The 19,785-nt window shown below is 49.9% G+C and overlaps 1 protein-coding gene across 1 annotated transcript in view; it reads right to left on the bottom strand.

The window, feature by feature from the left end:
• GABBR1 (gamma-aminobutyric acid type B receptor subunit 1) overlaps positions 1 to 19,785 on the bottom strand; it is a 186,518-nt gene that overhangs the window by 48,227 nt on the left and 118,506 nt on the right. Inside the window, exons 6-7 of the mRNA XM_080991621.1 lie at positions 16,550 to 16,582; positions 3,302 to 3,462 (exon numbers count right to left, since the gene is read on the bottom strand). Coding sequence (XP_080847747.1) covers positions 3,302 to 3,462; positions 16,550 to 16,582 — 194 coding nt within the window. The remainder of the gene's footprint in view (positions 1 to 3,301; positions 3,463 to 16,549; positions 16,583 to 19,785) is intronic.

Raw genomic sequence — 19,785 nt, 5'->3', positions numbered from 1 at the left:
CCAGGCCCTGCTTGGCTGTGATGAAACCCTAGAAGGCTGAAGCCGTACAGTGAGAGCTCCTCTCTCCCCTTGTGTTGCCAGTTGGGTTCCTCTTCTTGTTCTTGACCTCTGGCACATTTCGATGCTCAGCGAAAACTGGTGACGAGAACAGAAGAAGGGCCTGCTGGATCAGGCCAATAGCCCAACTAGGTCATCAAATCGGAGGCGTGTGGGAAATCCGCACGCAGGACCCAAACAAAAGAATGCTTTTCCCTCCTGAGGTTTGCAGCAACTGGTGTTTAGAAGCAGGGCTACCCCTGGACATTAGTAGAGGGAGGTGCCCTGCCGCTATCCTGAAAGTCATTGAACATAGAAGACAGAAGAAGTGTGAAGAGCTGGGTGGGTTTTGAGGAGCATGGGTGAACTGCTAACAGGTATGAATGCACGTATTGGAAACCAGACAGGATTGGCACCTGGAGAATGGCACAAGGTACATTAAAGAGGGAACACCAGCCCCGTTGAGAAAGGGGCCGTAGCTCAGCAGGAGAGCATTTTGCTTTGCAAGCAGGAGGTCGCAGGTTCAATCCCTGGCGCCTCCAGGTAAGACTACAAACGGCTCCCTGTCTGAGACCCTGAAGAGCGGCTGCTAGTCAGTGTTTTTGTCCCCTCTTGGAAACTCTGGAGACCCCCTGAGAGCCAGCATAGATGGTACTGAGCTCAGCAAGACAAATGGTCTGACTCAGAACGAGGACGCTTCCGATGTTCCTGTAAACACACGGCAGGCACAAACGCACAACAGGCAGAGTGAATGAGTACACAGAGGCATGAATGCGCAGGGAAAGAAAACAAAAAACAAGAACGGGAGAGAAAGAGAGAGCACGTGGCAAAATCTGGCTGTACAAACCACCATGCTGTTTGCCTGTGGAATCAAATTGGACAGAGCCTTTGGTTGCTGTTCCATTGCATTCGTACCTAAATGGCTAAGTCCCACTTGTGCAGGACACCGACTTAGAACAGCGTATATGCAAATATACAGTAAAGCAGTTAGAGAGGGAGAGGGCAGCATGCCTGAGAAAGCTGAGCATTTCTCAAGGCCCAGATCTGCCTGCAACTGTACTGGCAGCTCAGGGGGAGACCCTGGGACAGGTTCCCAGTTCAGGCAAGACCTGGGCCAAGTTGGAAGTCCTGCCTTGGACAGTTTGCCTCTTGAGGATGCTGCAGTGCCTTCTAGATTTGCACACCCCTCTTAATTCTGTCTCATACTGGCTGTGACACACACACACACACATCCTGGAGCGGGAAAATTCATTTATGACTTTGGCTCAAAAGGTGCCTCTAGGAAAGAAAGAACTGACAGGGTTAAAAAAATGCTGGGATTCTTCCACCACCCTCCACCTTCTGCTGCCATAACTCCTTGTTGAATTCTCTTCAATTTCTAACCTTGGATCCCCATATTGCTACCATTCCCACAACTGGGTAAATTGGCTGGGGATATAGCTGGACTGCAACTCCCATTATCCCCAGCCCACTTAGCCAGCGGTAGGAATGATGGGAGTTGTAGTCCAGCAATGTATGGAGACCCAAGGTTAAAGATGAGTACTCTTAACTGAGGTCAGCAATCCCAGAAACAAGCTTTAATCAAGCTCACGGCTCTAGGAAGAGGCAGCGGAGAGCCAAGGGCAGGTGAGCTTCACCTGGGCTGTGGCTCAGTGGAAGAGCATCTGCTTGAGAGGCAGAAGGTTGCAGGTGGTCCCATCCCTGCCATTGCCAGGTGAGGCTGGGAACGTCTTCTGCCTGAAACCCTGGAGAGATGCTGCCAGACAGTGCAGACAGCACTGAGTCAGAGGAACCAATAGTCTGACTCTGAATAAGGCAGCTCCAGATATTCCCTCTCAAATGGACCACTTGCCCTCCTGCAATCTCTACCCCAGGAAACCGATCCACACTGGCACCGGCGACCACCCACCTTTTCCCACCTTGGTGCCACATCATCCCATCTCCCACCCCTCGGACCTCTCGTTTGGATCCCAATCCAAGAGATAGTCTTCCCCTTAGTAGTCATCACCCACAGTCTGGTCCATATTGCCAGAGGGGAAACCAACACACAGAGAGGATTTCTTCTGTAGCCCTGGCACACAGGACTCCATTGACACCAACAGATCTAATGCTGCTCTTCCGAGTCACACTTCCCATAGCCACAAACAGTAGCACCATCCCTGCATGCTGATCCTTCCATTCCCTTGACAGAAGCGAGATCCTGTATCTCCCCAGCTTCCCCCACCTTGCAAGGAAAAAAGCATGGGGCGGGGGGAGCACATCTCCCTATGCCTCCTTCTGTCCACACCATCAGTGGGTCCCCTGGTAAGTCTCAATGCGAATCTTCCTCTCGTGCAACCTGCCTTGCATCAACGTCCCTGGAAGCCCCCCGCCCCAGTTCCCACCAGCTCCACTCCCCCAGGACTCTTCTCCCACTGCATGCACTGCTGAGACTGCTTCTTCCCTTTGCAGACTTCTCGCCTCCCTTTTCACCTTGACTGCTGCTGCCATGTTGGGCCAATCACCCCACTTTGCAACCCCTGGCTTGCATCTCTCCCAAAGCCCTGATATATCTCTGTGGCACATCCCTCACTCCCAACACCCCCTTTCCGCTTGGAGCCCACCAAGCCTCCCCATGCCCGGTTCCCCCCCAGCCCTCTCTGCCTTCCTCTCTTGGCAGCTGATGGGACCGCAAGGTTCTCTGTCCAAAGGAGATGCTCTGGCCCCACATGAAAGGTGAGGGGGCAGGAGGGGACCATCCGCGGCACTGCCCCGTTCAAGCTTGCATCCCTCCAGCCTTGGCCAGTTCCCTCGCCCCTCACCTCCCAGCTCTCAAGGGGTGCTGGCTTGCTGTCTTGACACCTTCCCACACATCTGCTCCCTACTTTCAAGGTCTTTTCATCCATCCCTTCTCCCAGGGGCGTTCTAGTGGGAAGGGTGGACAGCCCTTGGACAGCTCTCCCAGTGCAGCCTGGGCTCTCCGTGCCCCTGTAGAATCTGCGAGGGAGTGGGTGGAAGGATGCAGACCAGTCCCAGCACCTCAATTACTCCTGTGAGTCCATCCAGCCAGGGCTCACTTCGCTGCACTTGCACCAGGAGGGGCACCACCAACCCCTGCCGATGCCCCCCATCCCGCCCGTCCAGTGTGATGGGATGTCGTCGCCCCCGTCCCCCAACCTCCAGAGCCGCTCATCCCCGCAGCGATGCCCACGTGTCGCCCCCTGAACGGGCCGGGGGCGCTTGGGAGGGTGGGGTAAGGCTGGGACGGGTCGCCCCGTCGTCTCACCTCGCTGTCGCGGTGGTCGAGGCGCAGCTCGTAGTCGGGCAGGATGTCCCTCCGGCTGTTGACGTCGTCGAGGGCCATCTGGGCCGAGGGCAGGCAGGCTTGGCCCCCGGGCCACCCGCCGGTCATGGGGAAGAGCGCGCCGATGTGCAGCCTCTTCTTGCCTGCGCCCAGCGGGGGAGAGAGCAAGAGCCAGCCCGTGAGCACCAGCAAGGCCGCCTGGGCACCCCCGGCGGGGCGCGGGCCGGGCCAGGCCATGGTGTGCGGCCGGCCGGAGGTCAGGGGCGGCGGCGGCGCTGGCGGCGAGGGCGCGCGGCGGCGGCGCTGGCTGCACTGTGCGGCGGCGGCGAGGGCGCCAGAGCCGGCTCCTCCATGGCGCTGCCCGGCGTCGGTGCTGCAGTGAGCGAGCGGGCGAGCGAGCCAGCCGAGGGGGGAGGGGAGGAGGAGCGAGGAGGAGGAGGAGGAGGAGGGAGAGCGGGGAGGGGGAGGAGGAGGGAGAGAGGGAGGGGGCTGATGTCAGCGCGGAGCCGGCGTTACTCCGGGGCTGGGGAAGGGGGTTGCGATGAGAGCCCACCGCGGCGCCACGTCCCGGCGCAAAGGGGTGGGGATGGGGACCAGGGCAAGCGAGGCGAGGGAGGTAGAGGCCGAGGAGGCGGTGGAGGAAGGAGAGGGGGAGGGGGGCCACAGGAGGAGGTGTGGGGAAAGATGGGGGTGATGGAGAAGAGAGGGGGGGAGGACGGGGTATAAGGAAACAACTTGGGAGGATGGAGAGAAACAGGAAAGGAAGGACGGGGTGCTGGTGGAGAGCAGGGAAAGTGGCAGGGTGATGGAGGGATGGGGAAGTCAGGTGAAGGAAGCGGGGAGCACAGGTGTGCGTGTCTGGCTGCGGGGAAGAGATGGAGGAGCAGAAGACATCCACGGATGGGTGGAGGAAGAGGGCTGGGTGGCTAGAGGCGCTCAGGGACGGAGAACCTGAGAGGTATAGATTGGGAAGGGAGGAAGGATCAGAATAGAAATCAAAGAGGGGTGGATGGGAATGAGGGGCAAATAGTTGAGGTGAGGAGGAGGGGGAATGGCCTGTAGTGATGGAGTAAGAGCACGTGGTGGAGGAGCGCTAGGAGATTGTGGGGAAGTGAGAATAGGATGGAGAGAAAGGGAAGGAGGCAGGGGGAACCGGCTGGTAAGAAAAGATGCTTGGATGGAGACTCGGAGTGAAGAGGCAACGGAGGCCCAAGGGATGAAAAGTCAGGGGAAGATGGAGAGAAAGAGGCAGGTGGAGAAAAACAGAAGTGGATGGATGATCAGAGAGAGGGCGGGCATACTAAAAAGAGGAAGACTAGAAGGACCTCAGGCTAGCTCCAGGTCTTGCTGGGGTCCAGCTCCCATGAACATTGACCATGCTGGGTGGAGCTGATGGGAGCTGGAAACCGACAACCTCTGGAGAGCCACAGGTGTCCCACATCCCTGTGCTGAGGGGATGGAGAAGAGGCTGGTGTAAAGAGTCAGTGAGGAGAAGATGCATTGAGGTTTGTGGAAGGAGGTGGCACAGGCCTAAAGTATGGAGGCGAAAGAGATGAGAGAGGGAGAGAAGGGAGACTGAGATGGATTGAAGGGGTGGAAAAGCAGCTGGTGGCGAAGCCGGGCAGAAAGGGAGTAGACGAGACCGGGAAAGATGGAGCTGGGGTTGAGAGCCGGGCTGCTGCAGGGAGGGAGGGAGAAGGGAAACTGACAGGGATGCAGAGATTCAGAGAGAGGAAACCCAGCGATGGGGTCAAGGATGAAGGACGGTTGAAGAAGAAGCTGGTGAAAGGTGCCTTCAGACTCTCCCTGCTTTTCTGGAAGGAGTCGCTCACATCCCATAACTTTAGGTTTGCGCTATCAACGTGGATGGAAGGGCTCTGTTGCCCTAACAAGTCCACTTTAAAAAAAAATAAAAATTGGGAGGTTTTTTTGTAGTTTGGAAAAGTGATGGGGAAATTCACTGAAAAGTGTGGGGTGAGGAAATGTCAAACAAGAAGACACAGAAATTAAATGGACGCAAGCAAATCAGGAGAAACGCTCACTGTCGTATTACTGCCCCACAAGCAGATCTGAACTAATGCTCAGTGAAGCCTGGACGTAAGGCATTTCCGGACGGACAGGCTGTTGGGCATTGTTTGCAAGGAGATTAGATGACACACTGGTTATTTAATGAGCGTTCACTCTGATTTGTTTGTCCGGAGGCTGGACGACGACATTGCATCCAAGCAAATGTCACTCCACTTGCCTTATCACAAGAGTCCGATCTTCTCGGGAATCAGGGTTTAATTTCAATTACCTATTTTTGCACAAGAGCTCCCGTAGTTGTGCAACCTGAACGTGCTGATATGCGACTGGATCCCACCCCAAAACAAGCGAGAGCCTGGAAGTGCCCGTAATCTAACCTCTGCGTAAACTGTGCGCAAGCAAATGAGGACAAATGCTGAATAAACGGATCGCCTGGAGGCAAAGCAGAGAGAGCAGGGAAGAGAGGAGACGAGATGGGAGAAGCTTTGTGGAGGAGATGTACAGAGATGGGGGGGCAGGGGAGGAGGAAGAGGAGAAAAGGCAGATGGGATCGATCAAAACAGTTGATACCGAGGGAGAAGAAGAGGCGCAGTCTGAGAGGTGCGGAGAGCACTGACACAAGGAACAGCTGAATGAAGGACAGGGGTTCACAGCCATCGGGGCAGGGTGTGGGTAGCAAAGGGATCCCAGCCCCACATGCAGACGGAGCTCCATCTAAGGGGTGCATCATGCTTCTCAACTTCCAGCTGGCCAGAAGAAACTCATTCTATATATTAGTTCAGCAACAGATAAAGTGGCGGGGGGGGGGGAACCTGATGTGAAAACAAGCTAAAAGCAGTTGCTTTGAACTGCATCAGATCTGTTCCCTTTCCTGCTGTGTGTGGGGCGGGCGTGGGGGGGGGGGAGAGAACAGCTTTCTGGTTTAGAACAGAGACACTGGGGGTCAGGATTCCTAGATTCGCTGGAAGGGGAGCCCAGATGATACAACGATGGTGGTACATGTGTGTGTGTGTTTGGTGGTACTGGTGGAGGGGGGGGGCGCGCGCAGTGTGAAGTCCTCGGCTCTTTTCCCAGCTTTGGGAAACGGGGAGGAGGTGGTGTAGGAGCTCCCCTCCCTGCTGGCTGCTGACATTTTCCTGGCACGGAGACATGCGGAGGTGGCTGGGAAAGGAACGGAAGCAAAGAAAGGAATAAAGAGCTTCCCTGCAGATCAATGTACTTTCACCAGCCGCTCGCTGGGGTTCACCCCTGGCGGGGAAACGGAGTCTCAGGGAGAGGAAAGGGCACGCACAGAAGAAAACAGGGAGGGGGAAGGGAGGGGAAGTGGAAGCAGAAAAGAGCAATTCTTGGTTCTCCAAATCTCCCTGCTCTCACCCATCAGGGTCTAGGGATAACCAACGTGGCGCCCGCCAGGTGTTGCTGAACTACAACTCCCATCAGAGGCAGCATAGCCAACGGTCAGGAATGAAGGGAATTGTAGTCCACTAACCACCAGAGGGCACTTCATTGGCTACGCCTGCCCTAAGCTAGCCTTCCCTCCTCACCCTTCCCTGGCTGTTTTGGACTACAACTCCCATCAGCCCTGGCCACTGGAAACTGCATTTCAAAACATCTGGAGGTAGCCAGGTTGGTGCAGGCTGCCCTGAACCCTACTAATCTTTCATGGAAACTAGGGGTTTGGGGTGTCAGGCTTTGGGCTTGGGCAGATTAGTTCCTCTAATCACATTCCCATCCTGTTAGGCACCGGTGTCCTCCCAGAGTTAGGAATAGGACATCTTCGCAAAGGGACAAGGTGCCTTGCTTTTTCCACATGCGCCCAGAAGAACATAATGGACTGACTCTTAACATAGCTGGGGGGAGACATACAGGGGTCTCCCATATTTATTTTAGGGTCTAGAAGAAAGTTATAAGTGCCATCTCCAAAATAAAGGTAAAGGTACCCCTGACCGTTAGGTCCAGTCGTGGACAACTCTGGGGTTGCATGCTCATCTCGCTCTATAGGCCGAGGGAGCTGGCGTTTGTCTGCAGACAGCTTCCGGGTCATGTGGCCAGCATGACTAAGCCGCTTCTTGTGAACCAGAGCAGCGCACGGAAATGCCGTTTACCTTCCCGCTGGAGTGGTACCTATTTATCTACTTGCACTTTGACGTGCTTTCGAACTGCTAGGTGGGCAGGAGCTGGGACCAAACAACGGGAGCTCACCCTGTTGCAGGGATTTGAACCGCCGACCTAGGCTCTGTGGTTTAAACCACAGCGCCACCCGCATCCAAAATACAGTACTTAACTTTTAAAGCACATCTATGGGCCCAAAGCTGTAGTCTGCCATCACCACCTCTGGGCAAAAAAATTAGAGCCTCTCAAAAGCCCAACAAGTAGGTCACTTAGCAGGCCGCTTGCCCCTCTAAAGACCTGTGCAATCACTGAGATCTTCAGCTGCTGGGTCAGATGGCATGACTGGGATGCAGCCTAACATAAGGTAAGTTACATCAGCACTATTGCCACCATATGAATATATGGTAAAGAAAATATGAAGTGGGTACCCAAACACATTTTTGTGCCAGAGGTGGGTCAAGAAGCTGAGGACTACTGACTTAGATCATCTGGGGAACTTTTATTCATGGGACCCCACCCAACAGAATACGAGGCCGGTGAGCCCAAATGGGCCTTTTCCCACCATAGCTCCTGCACCATGGAATGCCCTATCCCTGTGCCACATGTGAAATAGCATTGATCCAGTGGCTTCCGATGTCTTGTGAAGACATTTTCTTCATTTGCCCAGGATTTCCCTGACCCACAAGAATCTCTTGTTTCCGAATTCCTGCTTTAACCTGATCCTGGTTTTTATCTGTTTTCATACTGACGGTTTACTGCTTTTATTATGCCGTTTTATTGTTTTTTTATGTTATTTTTGTATGCCACTTAGGGATTTATTTATTTATTTTAGATATAGAAAATATCATGCAGGTTAGAAATGCTTTTAAATACAATGAAATGAATTTTAAAAGTGATGTAAAACAACATAGTGCTTAGTCATCCCTGGCAGAGGATGACGAATTTTCAGAGAGAGGCAGTCACATGGGCCTGTGGTGGTCTTTAAAACCCCAAAGGATGGATGCCAGAAGAAAGGCAAACAGCCCATGAAAAACAAGGTGGTTACCTCATTGCTTAGTATTCAGTAATCTGATGTCATTAAATGGATGGACACATTCTGTCCGGGAAGGAAGAGGTCATTTTGCTGATTTTTGGCCTAGGCAAGCCACACACTCGATAACTGTGTGGGAAGGGGACAAGAAGACACCTAGAATTATCCCCTGCCCATGTCCTTCCTGTAGCTCCTTGAGAAGTCCCATCTCACAATAAGAGGGACAGTACTGCAGGTAAGAGAAGCTGATGCATCTACCTGGCGGCGTTTGAACACATTAGCTGTTGAAGGGGAGCCCAACCACTAGGGAAGCTGGCTCCTGAAGGAAAAGGCTGTGAAACCAAAGCACGTTCGATGTGAAAATGCCGTTTCCAAAAACAGCCTTCCCATAGCATGTGTATATATATATATAAATCTGCGCTCCAGCTGGAACGTATACAGTTTCATGCATTAATAACCTCAAGGCTCAATTATTACAATGCTTGGGCCTCGTCTGGAGGCTGCCACTTGTGCACCAGTCCAGATGGTGGCTAGACTGCTGGTGGGGGCAGACTATCGCTGGCACATTTCTCCAGAGCTTGAAGGCTTGCACCGGCTGCCTGTATGCTGTCAGGCCACCTCCCTTGAGCTTCATGGTTGAGTTGGCTTTCAAACCCACATCTCTGTAGCCCAAAACCCATCTCTGATATACGGCGGAAGCGATCAGAATGGTGTGCACTCTAATGGCCAAGGCTGAGAACTTTAAAATATGGGTATTGGTCCTAATCTTTGTAGAGAAAAGAGTATTACCTACTGCAGGCAGGGGAAGAGATGCACCTCAGCTGGTAGATCACCTGCTTTGAGGGCTTAGGGTCCCAGGTTTAACCCCTGGCATTCTTGGGTTTGTGGGATGTGAAACACAAGAGCAGTCAAGTACAACATTCCTAGAGTGAACATGTTTACACATGGGGAGGAATGTTTGTCCAGCCAGCAGGTAAACTTCCTGTTTCCTTCTGGACTGGGACAGACTTCCTCTGCATATTACTAGAGGTGGGCGTGGCCTCACCTGTGCAGATAATGACAAAAGCATAGGGCAGGGAAGCCATCTCTCTCTTTTTGACAACATTCATCGAAGAAGCAACATCTGCTTAGCCAAAGATGCTTCCAGCCAAGAGAGGACAAAGGGACTGTCTCCTTATGAGATAGTTTCCAGGTGTATGTTACTTTTCTAAGCTAAGTCTGTCTTCTGGGATCCGATTGTGAACAGAATGTGAGTAAACTCTTTTTATACTTTTATAGAAGACTGTGTCGCGTCTTATCTTTTATGAGGAATAAGGGGTAAATACCAGAACAGTTATTATAGAGGCTTTAGCGAGCCTGAGCAAACACATCCGCTGTAAGTTTAAAATGGGGAATGTTACTCTGCTATATTGTGAACTTGTTTACACAAGTTGGAAAGGCTGTAATCAAATAATATATCCTCTCCTGCATCCCTGAACATTCCCACAGGGTTGGTAAGACTTCTGCATGAAACCCTGGAAAGTCATGGGTGAGCTAGATGGAGCAATGGTCAGATTCAATATCAGACAGCTTCCAGTGACCTTCCAGTGCCTGCATGCTCTCTTTTAGCCAACACAGTGCATCAGAGCTTCTAGGGCAGCGGTTCTCAAACTGTGGGTCCCCAGATGTTGTTGGACTACAACTCCCATCATCCCTGAGCTCTGGCCTTGCTAGCAAGGGGTGATGGGAGTTGTAGTTCAACAACATCTGGGGACCCACAGGTTGAGAAAGGTTGTTCTAGGGGGAAAGACAGGCTCAAGCCTCCCCACCCCCTGATCTTTTCCCTTCTTAGAAAACTTTCTCTTTTGTACACATTCCTGCTCAGGTGTCCATATCTGGCATCACGAGGCTGATGGCAGTGTGCATCTTAAGAGACATTTCCCACAACATTCCATATGGATCCTCAGAGCTAGAAGGGTCACAAACGCAGAAACCCACATGCCACAAAAATGGGATTGTGAAGATGTGCTGAACTTGTGTATCTAGCAGCAGGTTATCTGCTTTTATTGCGCTTGTTCAGAACACACACAAGCCTTGCAAATCAGTACGATGAAGCCTAGTTTTGATCTCATGGACGACACCCCAAAGACCCCAGGTTCAAAGCTCCGCAGCACTAGTAGCCTGTCTGAACGGCAGGAAGCAGCAGGGTTGGAGGGGAGCAGGTAAAGAATTGCCCCGACTCAAAGAAACTTGACTTATAAATCTAACACGGACTCCGATGGCAGTGTTGGCTAGTGCCCATTGGGACTGGTAGGGCAGAAGGCAGGGAACCAGCCAGTAGGTGGCGCTAGAGCCAATGCAAGGTGGAGCCGACTCATTCTCCTCCTTCCTGTTGATTTCTAAGGAGGAGGAAGCTGACAGGCAGTGCTGTCATTCCCTGGAACAGAATAATAGAATCATAGAGTTGGAAGGGACCATCAGGGTCCTCTTGTCCACCCCCTGCAATGCTGTGGGAAGTTAGAAGGCAGGCAGGTCAGGCTGGCCAAGGGCAGATTGAAGCTATTAGGGCAGTGCCCCATATCCCTACTGGATCAGCCTCCACTGTTTGAGGGATAAGTTAAGGATTAAGAACATATAGAATCATAGAGTTTGAAGGGACACCCCCCCCACACAAGGATCATCTAGTCCAACCCCCTGCAATGCAGGAATACAGTGGTACCTCGGGTTAAGAACTTAATTCGTTCTGGAGGTCCGTTCTTAACCTGAAACTGTTCTTAACCTGAAGCACCACTTTAGCTAATGGGGCCTCCTGCTGCCACCACGCCATCAGCGTGCGATTTCTGTTCTCATCCTGAGGTAAAGTTTCTTAACTTGAGGTACTATTTCTGGGTTAGCGGAGTCTGTAACCTGAAGTGTCTGTGTACAGGTTAAAGTTAATGATAGACTAAGATTAAAGATTAAGATTAAAGATGTTTAAAGAAATGGAAATTTGATATTAAGAGGGAAAATTTTAATGGTATATGATATTAAGACCAAGGATTAGGTTTAAAGAAGTTGAAGTTATATATTTTAATATCTTATCAAATTAAAGATTGGGATTAAAAAAGTGGAAAAGAAACTGCTGGACAAATAATTTGGATTGGAATACAAGAGAGGGAGGTATGAGGAAGTCCAGAAAATAAGCAATTAAAAAACGGAAATGAAACAGAGATATTGTTTTTAAATTGTTATGTTTTTTGTATTTTTATTGTTGAATCTTGCTTTTGTTTTTTTGTTCTTTGTGTTTTTGTTATATGTATTGTGTATGTTTTTCTTTTACTTCTTTGTTGTTTAAAACTTTAAAAAAAATTACTTTAAAAAAAAACAAAACCTGAAGTGTCTGTAACCCGAGGTACCACTGTACACAGTTGGCTCACGGCCTTGACGTTATCAGCACCATGCTCTAACCAACTGAGCTAACGATATAACCTAAAAAGAGACTCCTGGATGAAGCCAATGGGCCATCAAGTCCAGCACCCTGTTCTCCCAATGGCCATCCAGATGCCTGTGGGAAGCCCACAAGAGCACACTCCCTTGTCCTGCCATTTCCAGCCACTGGTTCACTGACCTGAGGTGATTCATTGCCCTTAGGGCCAGTGAGCACGTCTGCATGTGGATGTCAGGCATAAAACCCTTGTGAAGGTGCTGCCAAATGGTGATCAATCAGGAACAGCCACAGCTCAGTGAAACAGCAAAAGCTTTGCATGCAAAAGGTCTCAGGTTCAATCAAGTACATTTCCGAGCACAATTCAAAGTGTTGGTGCTGACCTTTAAAGCCCTAAACGGCCTCGGTCCTGTATACCTGAAGGAGCGTCTCCACCCCCCATCATCCAGCCCGGACACTGAGGTCCAGTGCCGAGGGCCTTCTGGCGGTTCCCTCGCTGTGAGAAGCCAAGTTACAGGGAAGCAGGCAGAGGGCCTTCCCGGTAGTGGCGCCCGTCCTATGGAACGCCCTCCCAGCAGATGTCAAGGCAATAAACAACTACAGTGGTACCTCAGATTACATACGCCTCAGGTTACAGACACTTCAGGTTACAGACTCCACTAACCCAGAAATATTACCTCGGGTTAAGAACTTTGCTTCAGGATGAGAACAGAAATCGTGCTCCGGCAGCGTGGCAGCAGTGGGAGGCCCCATTAGCTAAAGTGGTGCTTCAGGTTAAGAACAGTTTCAGGTTAAGAACGGACTTCCGGAACAAATTAAGTACTTAACCCAAGGTACCACTGTATTTTACTTTTAAAAGACAACTGAAGGCGGCCCTGTTTAGGGAAGTTTTTAATGTCTGATGCTGTATTGTTTTAAATATTCAGTTGGAAGCTGCCCAGATTGGCTAGGGAAACCCAGCCAGATGGGCGGGGGATATTAATAATAATAATAATAATAATAAGGCAATGAGAAAGGCCTCCCTCTAGGCCTGAGACCCTTGAACGCTGCTGCCTCTCAGGATACACAACAGCAGCTTCCCTTGGCTTCTGGAGCCCACCTGGGTAAAGATTCCCAGAGAGAAGCTATAGAGCAACCCTGGTGTCTTCCATACCAGTTCCTGGCGACTGTGGGGTGGGGTGGGGGTTGCACGTGAACAATGTGTGTCAAGAGACTCGAAACCAGAGAGCTTCTGACGGGTGAGAGGAGAAAAGGAGCCGATCTGACTTTTGACAGCATAAAGAATGACCCAAAGGGAAAGAACAGAGGAAGTGGCGTCGTGACAAGAAGGCTCAGGCTTGACGGAGAGACGAAGTGTGCATGCAGATGGGCCCGGATGGAGACAGTCTGGCCACAACAGCGGCGGCGGCTGCTCTGTTAAGCACCGCCAATCATCAAGGATTCTGGGCAGGTGCGCCCCACATTTGGGGGGGGGAGAGAAACGGACTCTTGCCCTTGAAAGCAACAGTTGAGATGCATGGGGAACACTGAGTGCTGGCCGGTACAGAAACTGGGGTGGGTAGAGGGAGAGAAAGGTTTTTTACCCTTTAGGCTATTTTCAGCTGGAGTCACAGCATGAAACTGATTCTGCAGCCAACCCCCCGAAATGCCCTTAAAACCAGGGGAGACAGAACGTTATGGAAAGGTTCAAAGCACACGTTGAAAGAGAGAAGCTGGTGCTTTCAGATGCATGGATGAGAGATAGTTTTAAAGCGGAACGGTTAAGATGTTGGCTTGAGAAAAGGGAGTAAAAGGGACCCCTGACCATTAGGTCCAGTCATGACCAACTCTGGGGTTGCGGCGCTCACCTCGCTTTATTGGCCGAGGGAACCGGCGTACAGCTTCCGGGTCATGTGGCCAGCATGACTAAGCCGCTTCTGGCGAACCAGAGCAGCTCACGGAAATGCCGCTTACCTTCCCGCCGGAGTGGTACCTTTTTATCTACTTGCACTTTGATGTGCTTTCGAACTGCTTGGTTGGCAGGAGCAGGGACCAAGCAACAGGAGCTCACCCCGTCGCGGGGATTTGAACCACTGACCTTCTGATCAGCAAGTCCTAGGCTCTGTGGTTTAACCCACAGTGCCACCTGCATCCCGAGAAAAGGGAGAGCCGGGTTCAAATTGATGCTCAGTCATGGACTTCACGGGATGACCTTGGGCCAGGCACTCTCGATCATGCTAACCTACCTCGCAGAGCTGTTGTGAAGATAAAGTGGGCTGATCCTGAACTCCTTTGGGGAGGAAGGGTGGGGTCTACACTTAGGTAAATTGAGTGCCATGTTTTCTAACCCATAAGCCATCCTGTATCCTAGATTTCATTATTATTTTATTAGGTTTTGTGTGTTAGCCACCCTTCACTATAAGGTTCCCAGGGTGGGTTACGACAACAAAATATACAATTTTTAAAAGAAAGTAAAAGTATTTTGATTATAAAACCAGTAAAACTGTTCCGAATGGAACTGAACAGTATAAATTCAGCCAAAGACAGGCACCCCACAAAACAAAGTAACTTCACCATCACAGGCCAGGGTAAAGATGCCTATGGATTGACCAAGGTCATTCAGCTGTGAAGGAAAGGCACTCTTTGTGTGCTCAAAGGTTAGCGTCCACAATTTTTCATATTCCATGTCACATCTGTACTATTCATCTTCTCACAGAACTACAATTCCCAGAGTGTTTTAACAACCAGCCTCTCATCTCTGCGGAGCTCTGTGAGAAGAAGAAGAGGAGGAGTTTGGATTTGCCATCCCGCTTTATCACTACCCCAAGGAGTCTCAAAGCGGCTAACATCCTTTCCCTTCCTCCCCCACAACAAACACTCTGTGAGGTGAGTGAGGCTGAGAGACTTCAGAGAAGTGTGACTGGCCCAAGGTCACCCAGCAGCTGCATGTGGAGGAGCGGAGACGCGAACCCGGTTCCCCAGATTACGAGTCTACCGCTCTTAACCACTACACCACATTGGCTCCCTGTGAGGGGAACAGGGGGTCTCCTAACAACTCTTAGCACCCTTAACAAACTACAGTTCCCAGGATTCCTTGGGGAGAAGCCATGACTGTTAAAGTGCAGATGTGTGCACCAAAATCCTCTCTTCTTTGTAGCTAGTTATGGTGAAAGAAACGGCATCTGCCCCTGCAATCTTATGTAGAGCCTTCCCTTTGGGGTGGTAGCTTTCATTTATTAAATTGCAAAGGCCTGTTTCTGCGCTCAAGGAGTAAAGTGGGGAGAGTTCCCTGAAACGTATCGTTTCAGGCTGTGTGTGATGTATCAGTATATTTGAATACTGCCTCTTCCCCTTTCTCTCTCTCACACACACCTCAACCTCCCTGCATGTGAAAATCTAGCCTATCAGGAGGAAGGTTTCCACCAAGCCTTCTCCTTGATCTACAGTATTTGTATATACAGTGGTACCTCGGGTTAAGTACTTAATTCGTTCCGGAGGTCTGTTCTTAACCTGAAACTGTTCTTAACCTGAAGCACCACTTTAGCTAATGGGGCCTCCAGCTGCTGCCCCGCCGCCGGAGCACAATTTCTGTTCTCATCCTGAAGCAAAGTTCTTAACCTGAAGCACTATTTCTGGGTTAGTGGAGTCTGTAACCTGAAGCATATGTAACCTGAAGCGTATGTAACCCGAGGTACCACTGTACAAGGGATGCTTTGCCCTGCCGACATGGAGGAGCATTGAAAATGCACACCCTCCACTCACAGCCTTTAATGGAATCACCCACAAAGAGCTTTTAACACTTACCATTTTACTGGTAAGAGAAAGTATTTAAGCAGATTGATTTGGATGTGGTGGATTCATTTTTAAAGGCAGATAAATCAGTCGTCTACAAATCCTCCCATTGGGCCTCCTTTCCTCTGCGAACTTTGACCGCAGCAACAGCACTTGTGGCCAGCCTGGTGTAGAGATGGGGAACATGTGGCTCTCTAGTTGTTGTTGGACTCCAATTCCCACCAGCCTCAGCAAGCATGGCCAGCGGTCAGGAACGATGGGAGCTGTAGTCTAGCAACATCTGGCGAGTCCCTTCTCTGCCCTAGCAAAAGGGACACAAGACTGAGCCAACGTTTTAACTCCCATCTTCTCCCTAAAGCAACCGCTTGCCTATTCCTTCTCCTTGCTTGTTATCTCTGCCACGTTACCAACCCGCTACTTCCGCTTGGTCCAAGAAGAGCTCTGAGCTGCGTGTCATTCCAGCAAGGGGATGTAGGTCAGCCTGGGATTAGGGAGGGATGTGGAATCTGTACGTACTCCCTCGTGATGCTAACGCACCTTCCTTTCTACATGAGAGGGCGGCAGGGCCCTCCTCCAGACGTCTACTCAAATGTAAGGTTTGCTGAGTTCAGTGGGACTTGCTGCCAGGCAGGCGTGTGTACAGGTTTGCAGTCAAAGTCTCACTACTGGGTTCAGGATCCCAGTGGGGCAGGGAGGGGCGTCAAAGCTCTGTCTACTATCAAGTCCTTTAGGGTCAGCTGGAGTTGGCTGCAAGAAGCGAAGGCACCCGTTTGTCACAAGGAAAACCACACAAGCCAAGGCCAAGATTTGGCAAAGCGGAAGGGTGAAGGCGAGACATCTTTGTAGACATGGGAAAGCAAGGGTGAAGGGCAGTCAGAACACAACTCACCTGATCCAGGTGTGTAAACAGGAGGCCGCCACACTGTGGAAGGGAGCCAGGTAGAAAAAGCAATCAGAACCAAAAGAGAGGTCTGTCTCCAATATTGGGCAAACTGAGGCAACTGCCTCAGGCCATGGGTGTGGCAAATTTTCACCCCAGGGGCCTCCATGAGCTTTTTTTGCTGGCCAGCCGACACACCCAGTTCTTGTGGGGAGATGCAGAGCATCCATCTTCTCTTTGAGGGTCCTTTGTCAGAGCAAGGCATTCTGGGTAAGTTGGCCTGGGAGAGTGTCTGAACCACCACTGATTTTTCACAACAGGTAAGGTGTTTTTTTAATAGAATTTTTAATTAAGTTTGTAAGGCAGATTAAATGATGCAGAATTGAGGGAACTCTTATCATCCTGTCAGCACAATTAAAAATACCTAGGATCATAAACCTTAATTGATTTAATTGGTATATAAATCTGCTTTAATGGATCACTCAGACATGTCCCAGCTGCAATCCCAAAGTGCGAACGTCTATTATTAAGACTGAGGATGAAGTTCCTGCTTATTTTTGGAAACTATTTTGGTTTTGGTGTGTTAAGGATAAACCTTCTTCCATATGGTCCTCCCCCCCCCCCACACCGTTGTTCAACATTTGAGGCCTTGCTCCAAGTACCACTTTGCATGAAACGCAGTCAGCAGCCACCAGGAGCAGGGCCTTTTTGGTATCAGCCCCACTCCATAGATGTCATGACCCCAGACCTGGCCCCTTGCAGTGTGCTGCAGAATACTCAAGGCCATGAGGGGGACTTCCGGGTTAGCGCGATCGGCTAATGGCGGATTCCCTCCGAGCTCCGGAGGGAATCGGCTTGACAGGGGCTGGGTCTTGCCGTGCCGGCGACACGGGGACCCTCAAAAACCACGGGCATAGGAGCCCGTGGACATGGTGACTCGGCGGGCATCGTTAAGCGCCCTCCCGACTCGCGAAGGAGCCTTTTTAAAGGCTACGGAACGGGTGCCGGGGAGTGGCGTGGTGCTGTGAGTCTTCTGCTTCCCCTGCCGAGCGAAGCCGCATGCCATTTGTCGGAGAGCGCTGACTTCTTCCTATTAAAATTTGGACTTAAAATCAAGAACAACAACCCGTGAGTAATTGGGAAATTGGATTACAAATAATTTGATTATGAATTGGGCACGAGCGGGGGAGGTGAAAAAAAGGGAAGTCCGCCTCCCCCTTATTGTAAACAGTTTGAAGCAAGGAGCTGTCAACTAAGGTTGCGTGAAGAATTGGGGTAATTCGATAAAAGATATAAATTCCACAGATTTAAAGGACTAAGCTAATGTGCCGGAGGACAAAAGTTTAATTATTTGGACTAAGTACCACCTTTCTCAAGCCCGGGAGTAACCCGTGAAAAGAGCCTGCAGAGGATTTATAGAAAACTTTTGACAGCTGTCAAATTAGCTGTCAAAGCCGGAAAAATCAAAGCTTAAATTCTAACCGGCTATACTGCTACAAAATATTGAAAGTAAAGAAAGACTGATACAAATAAACCTGATTTTTGGATCGGAAGGGAAAAGAATACTAAGTAACTAGAATCCCTCTAGAGGGGATTCTTGGATATTACAAGAATGGAACTAGGTCGGGAAATACGAGCTGACTTGCAAGAGCTTATTTTTCTCATGGGAAAGCTGCAAGAGAGGATTGAGCAAGGCCATGTTTTGTCTACAAGTCCTACGAAACCGAAGTCAACAGAAAATATACCTACTGAGTTGGAAAGGGACTTGATGCTCAAAACACAGGCAGCTGGACAAGAAAAGAAACCAAAGACTAAGACATCAGCTGAACAGGAGGAGCAGAAAGAAGGGGTGGCTGAAAAGTTACAGAAGATAAAAGAGAGCCGGAGACCTGCCAAGAAGAATTCCAATTCGACTAAGATGAAAACTGGATTATTTGGGACATATAGACTTAAGAAACAGAGTTGGAGCTCCACCTCTAAACAAGTAGGCCTTGCTGGAAGAAATATGGTTAACATGGAGAAGGTACTTCCCCGACCTGGGGTGTTCAATATGAAAGATTTTCGAAGAAGCCGGCGGAAAGGGACTGAGAGAGATTCGAGAGCCTCGGACGTAAGGTCACCAGGCTAAAAAGATGGACTAATTGGACTTTGGTTTGGGATTGAAACCGGGAAGAGAAGGGTGGGGTTTAGAAGTCCAAAGGGGGCCTGATTTTTATTTTGCAGTGTAAAACTATATGCTCTTTATTATTATAAGAATGGGGAATCTGTGGATGGGAATTAGGGACAATCTTAGGGAAGGTATTTTATTATTTGTTTTTATATCTTTTTTTTTTTTATCTCTTTTTATGTATGATTAAGGTATATATTCTAAAAATTGCTAAATAATCTAAATTAATGGATAATAATGAATTAAGGTTTAAAATTATTATAAAGAATCACATTAATAATTTATGGTTAAGTAAATTAATAAATTATGATTAGGACATTAAGGATAAAAACTTGCTTGAATAAACAATCGGAGTTGGAATACAATAAGGGGAGGCGTGGGGAAGTCATGAAAAGAAGTTATTGAAAATGAGACTTAAAAGGTGGAATTTTTTTTTATGTTGTGTTTTGTGTTACTTTTGTGTGTGTTTTTGTTTTGTTTTTTGTAACCTTTTGAAACTTTAATAAAGATTATTTAAAAAAAAAAGAATACTCAAGGCCATGAGATTCAGGCTGCTTCCTCGGTGGGGGAGAACCATCAGTACAATTTCCAGGAGCCTCCTGGCCACCACCCTCAGAGTCCACAGCTGTCTCTCGCCCTCCCCAACTTTGCAGAAGACAACGACTGAGAAGTCAGACGAGGGCCAGTATAAGGAGACTTCCTCTGTGGAAAGTGTACTATGTGTTCAGTTGGTTTTAGCTCCCAGCTTGGTACACAAGAGCTCCAGTGACGCTTGGAGCTGTCCAGGGTCCTGATTCTCTCTGCTTTCTGTCTAAGAGTGTTTCTGGCCAGACTTGGCCTGCCTTGATCCAGCCTGTTTGGGGGTGACTTGGCTTTGCTTACATAGACTGGACTTTACCTGCTCGATCTGGCCTTGCCTGTCACGACTTAACTTCACTGGGTGCAACCCATTTCCCCTGTGAAGTTCAACAGCCTACGGGACTGGATAATGGGATGTGTACTCAAAAGAAAAAATTACCAGGGTCCGACATTTTGTCCTTTTTAGGGTCTGCCCAAGACATGGCTGTTCCAGAAGGCC

This window comes from Podarcis pityusensis, assembly GCF_964106645.2.
Source record: "Podarcis pityusensis genome assembly, chromosome: 2".
NCBI lineage: Eukaryota > Metazoa > Chordata > Lepidosauria > Squamata > Lacertidae > Podarcis > Podarcis pityusensis.
Note: the sequence above shows the minus strand (reverse complement) of the source record. Positions and strands in the feature narration are given on the sequence as shown.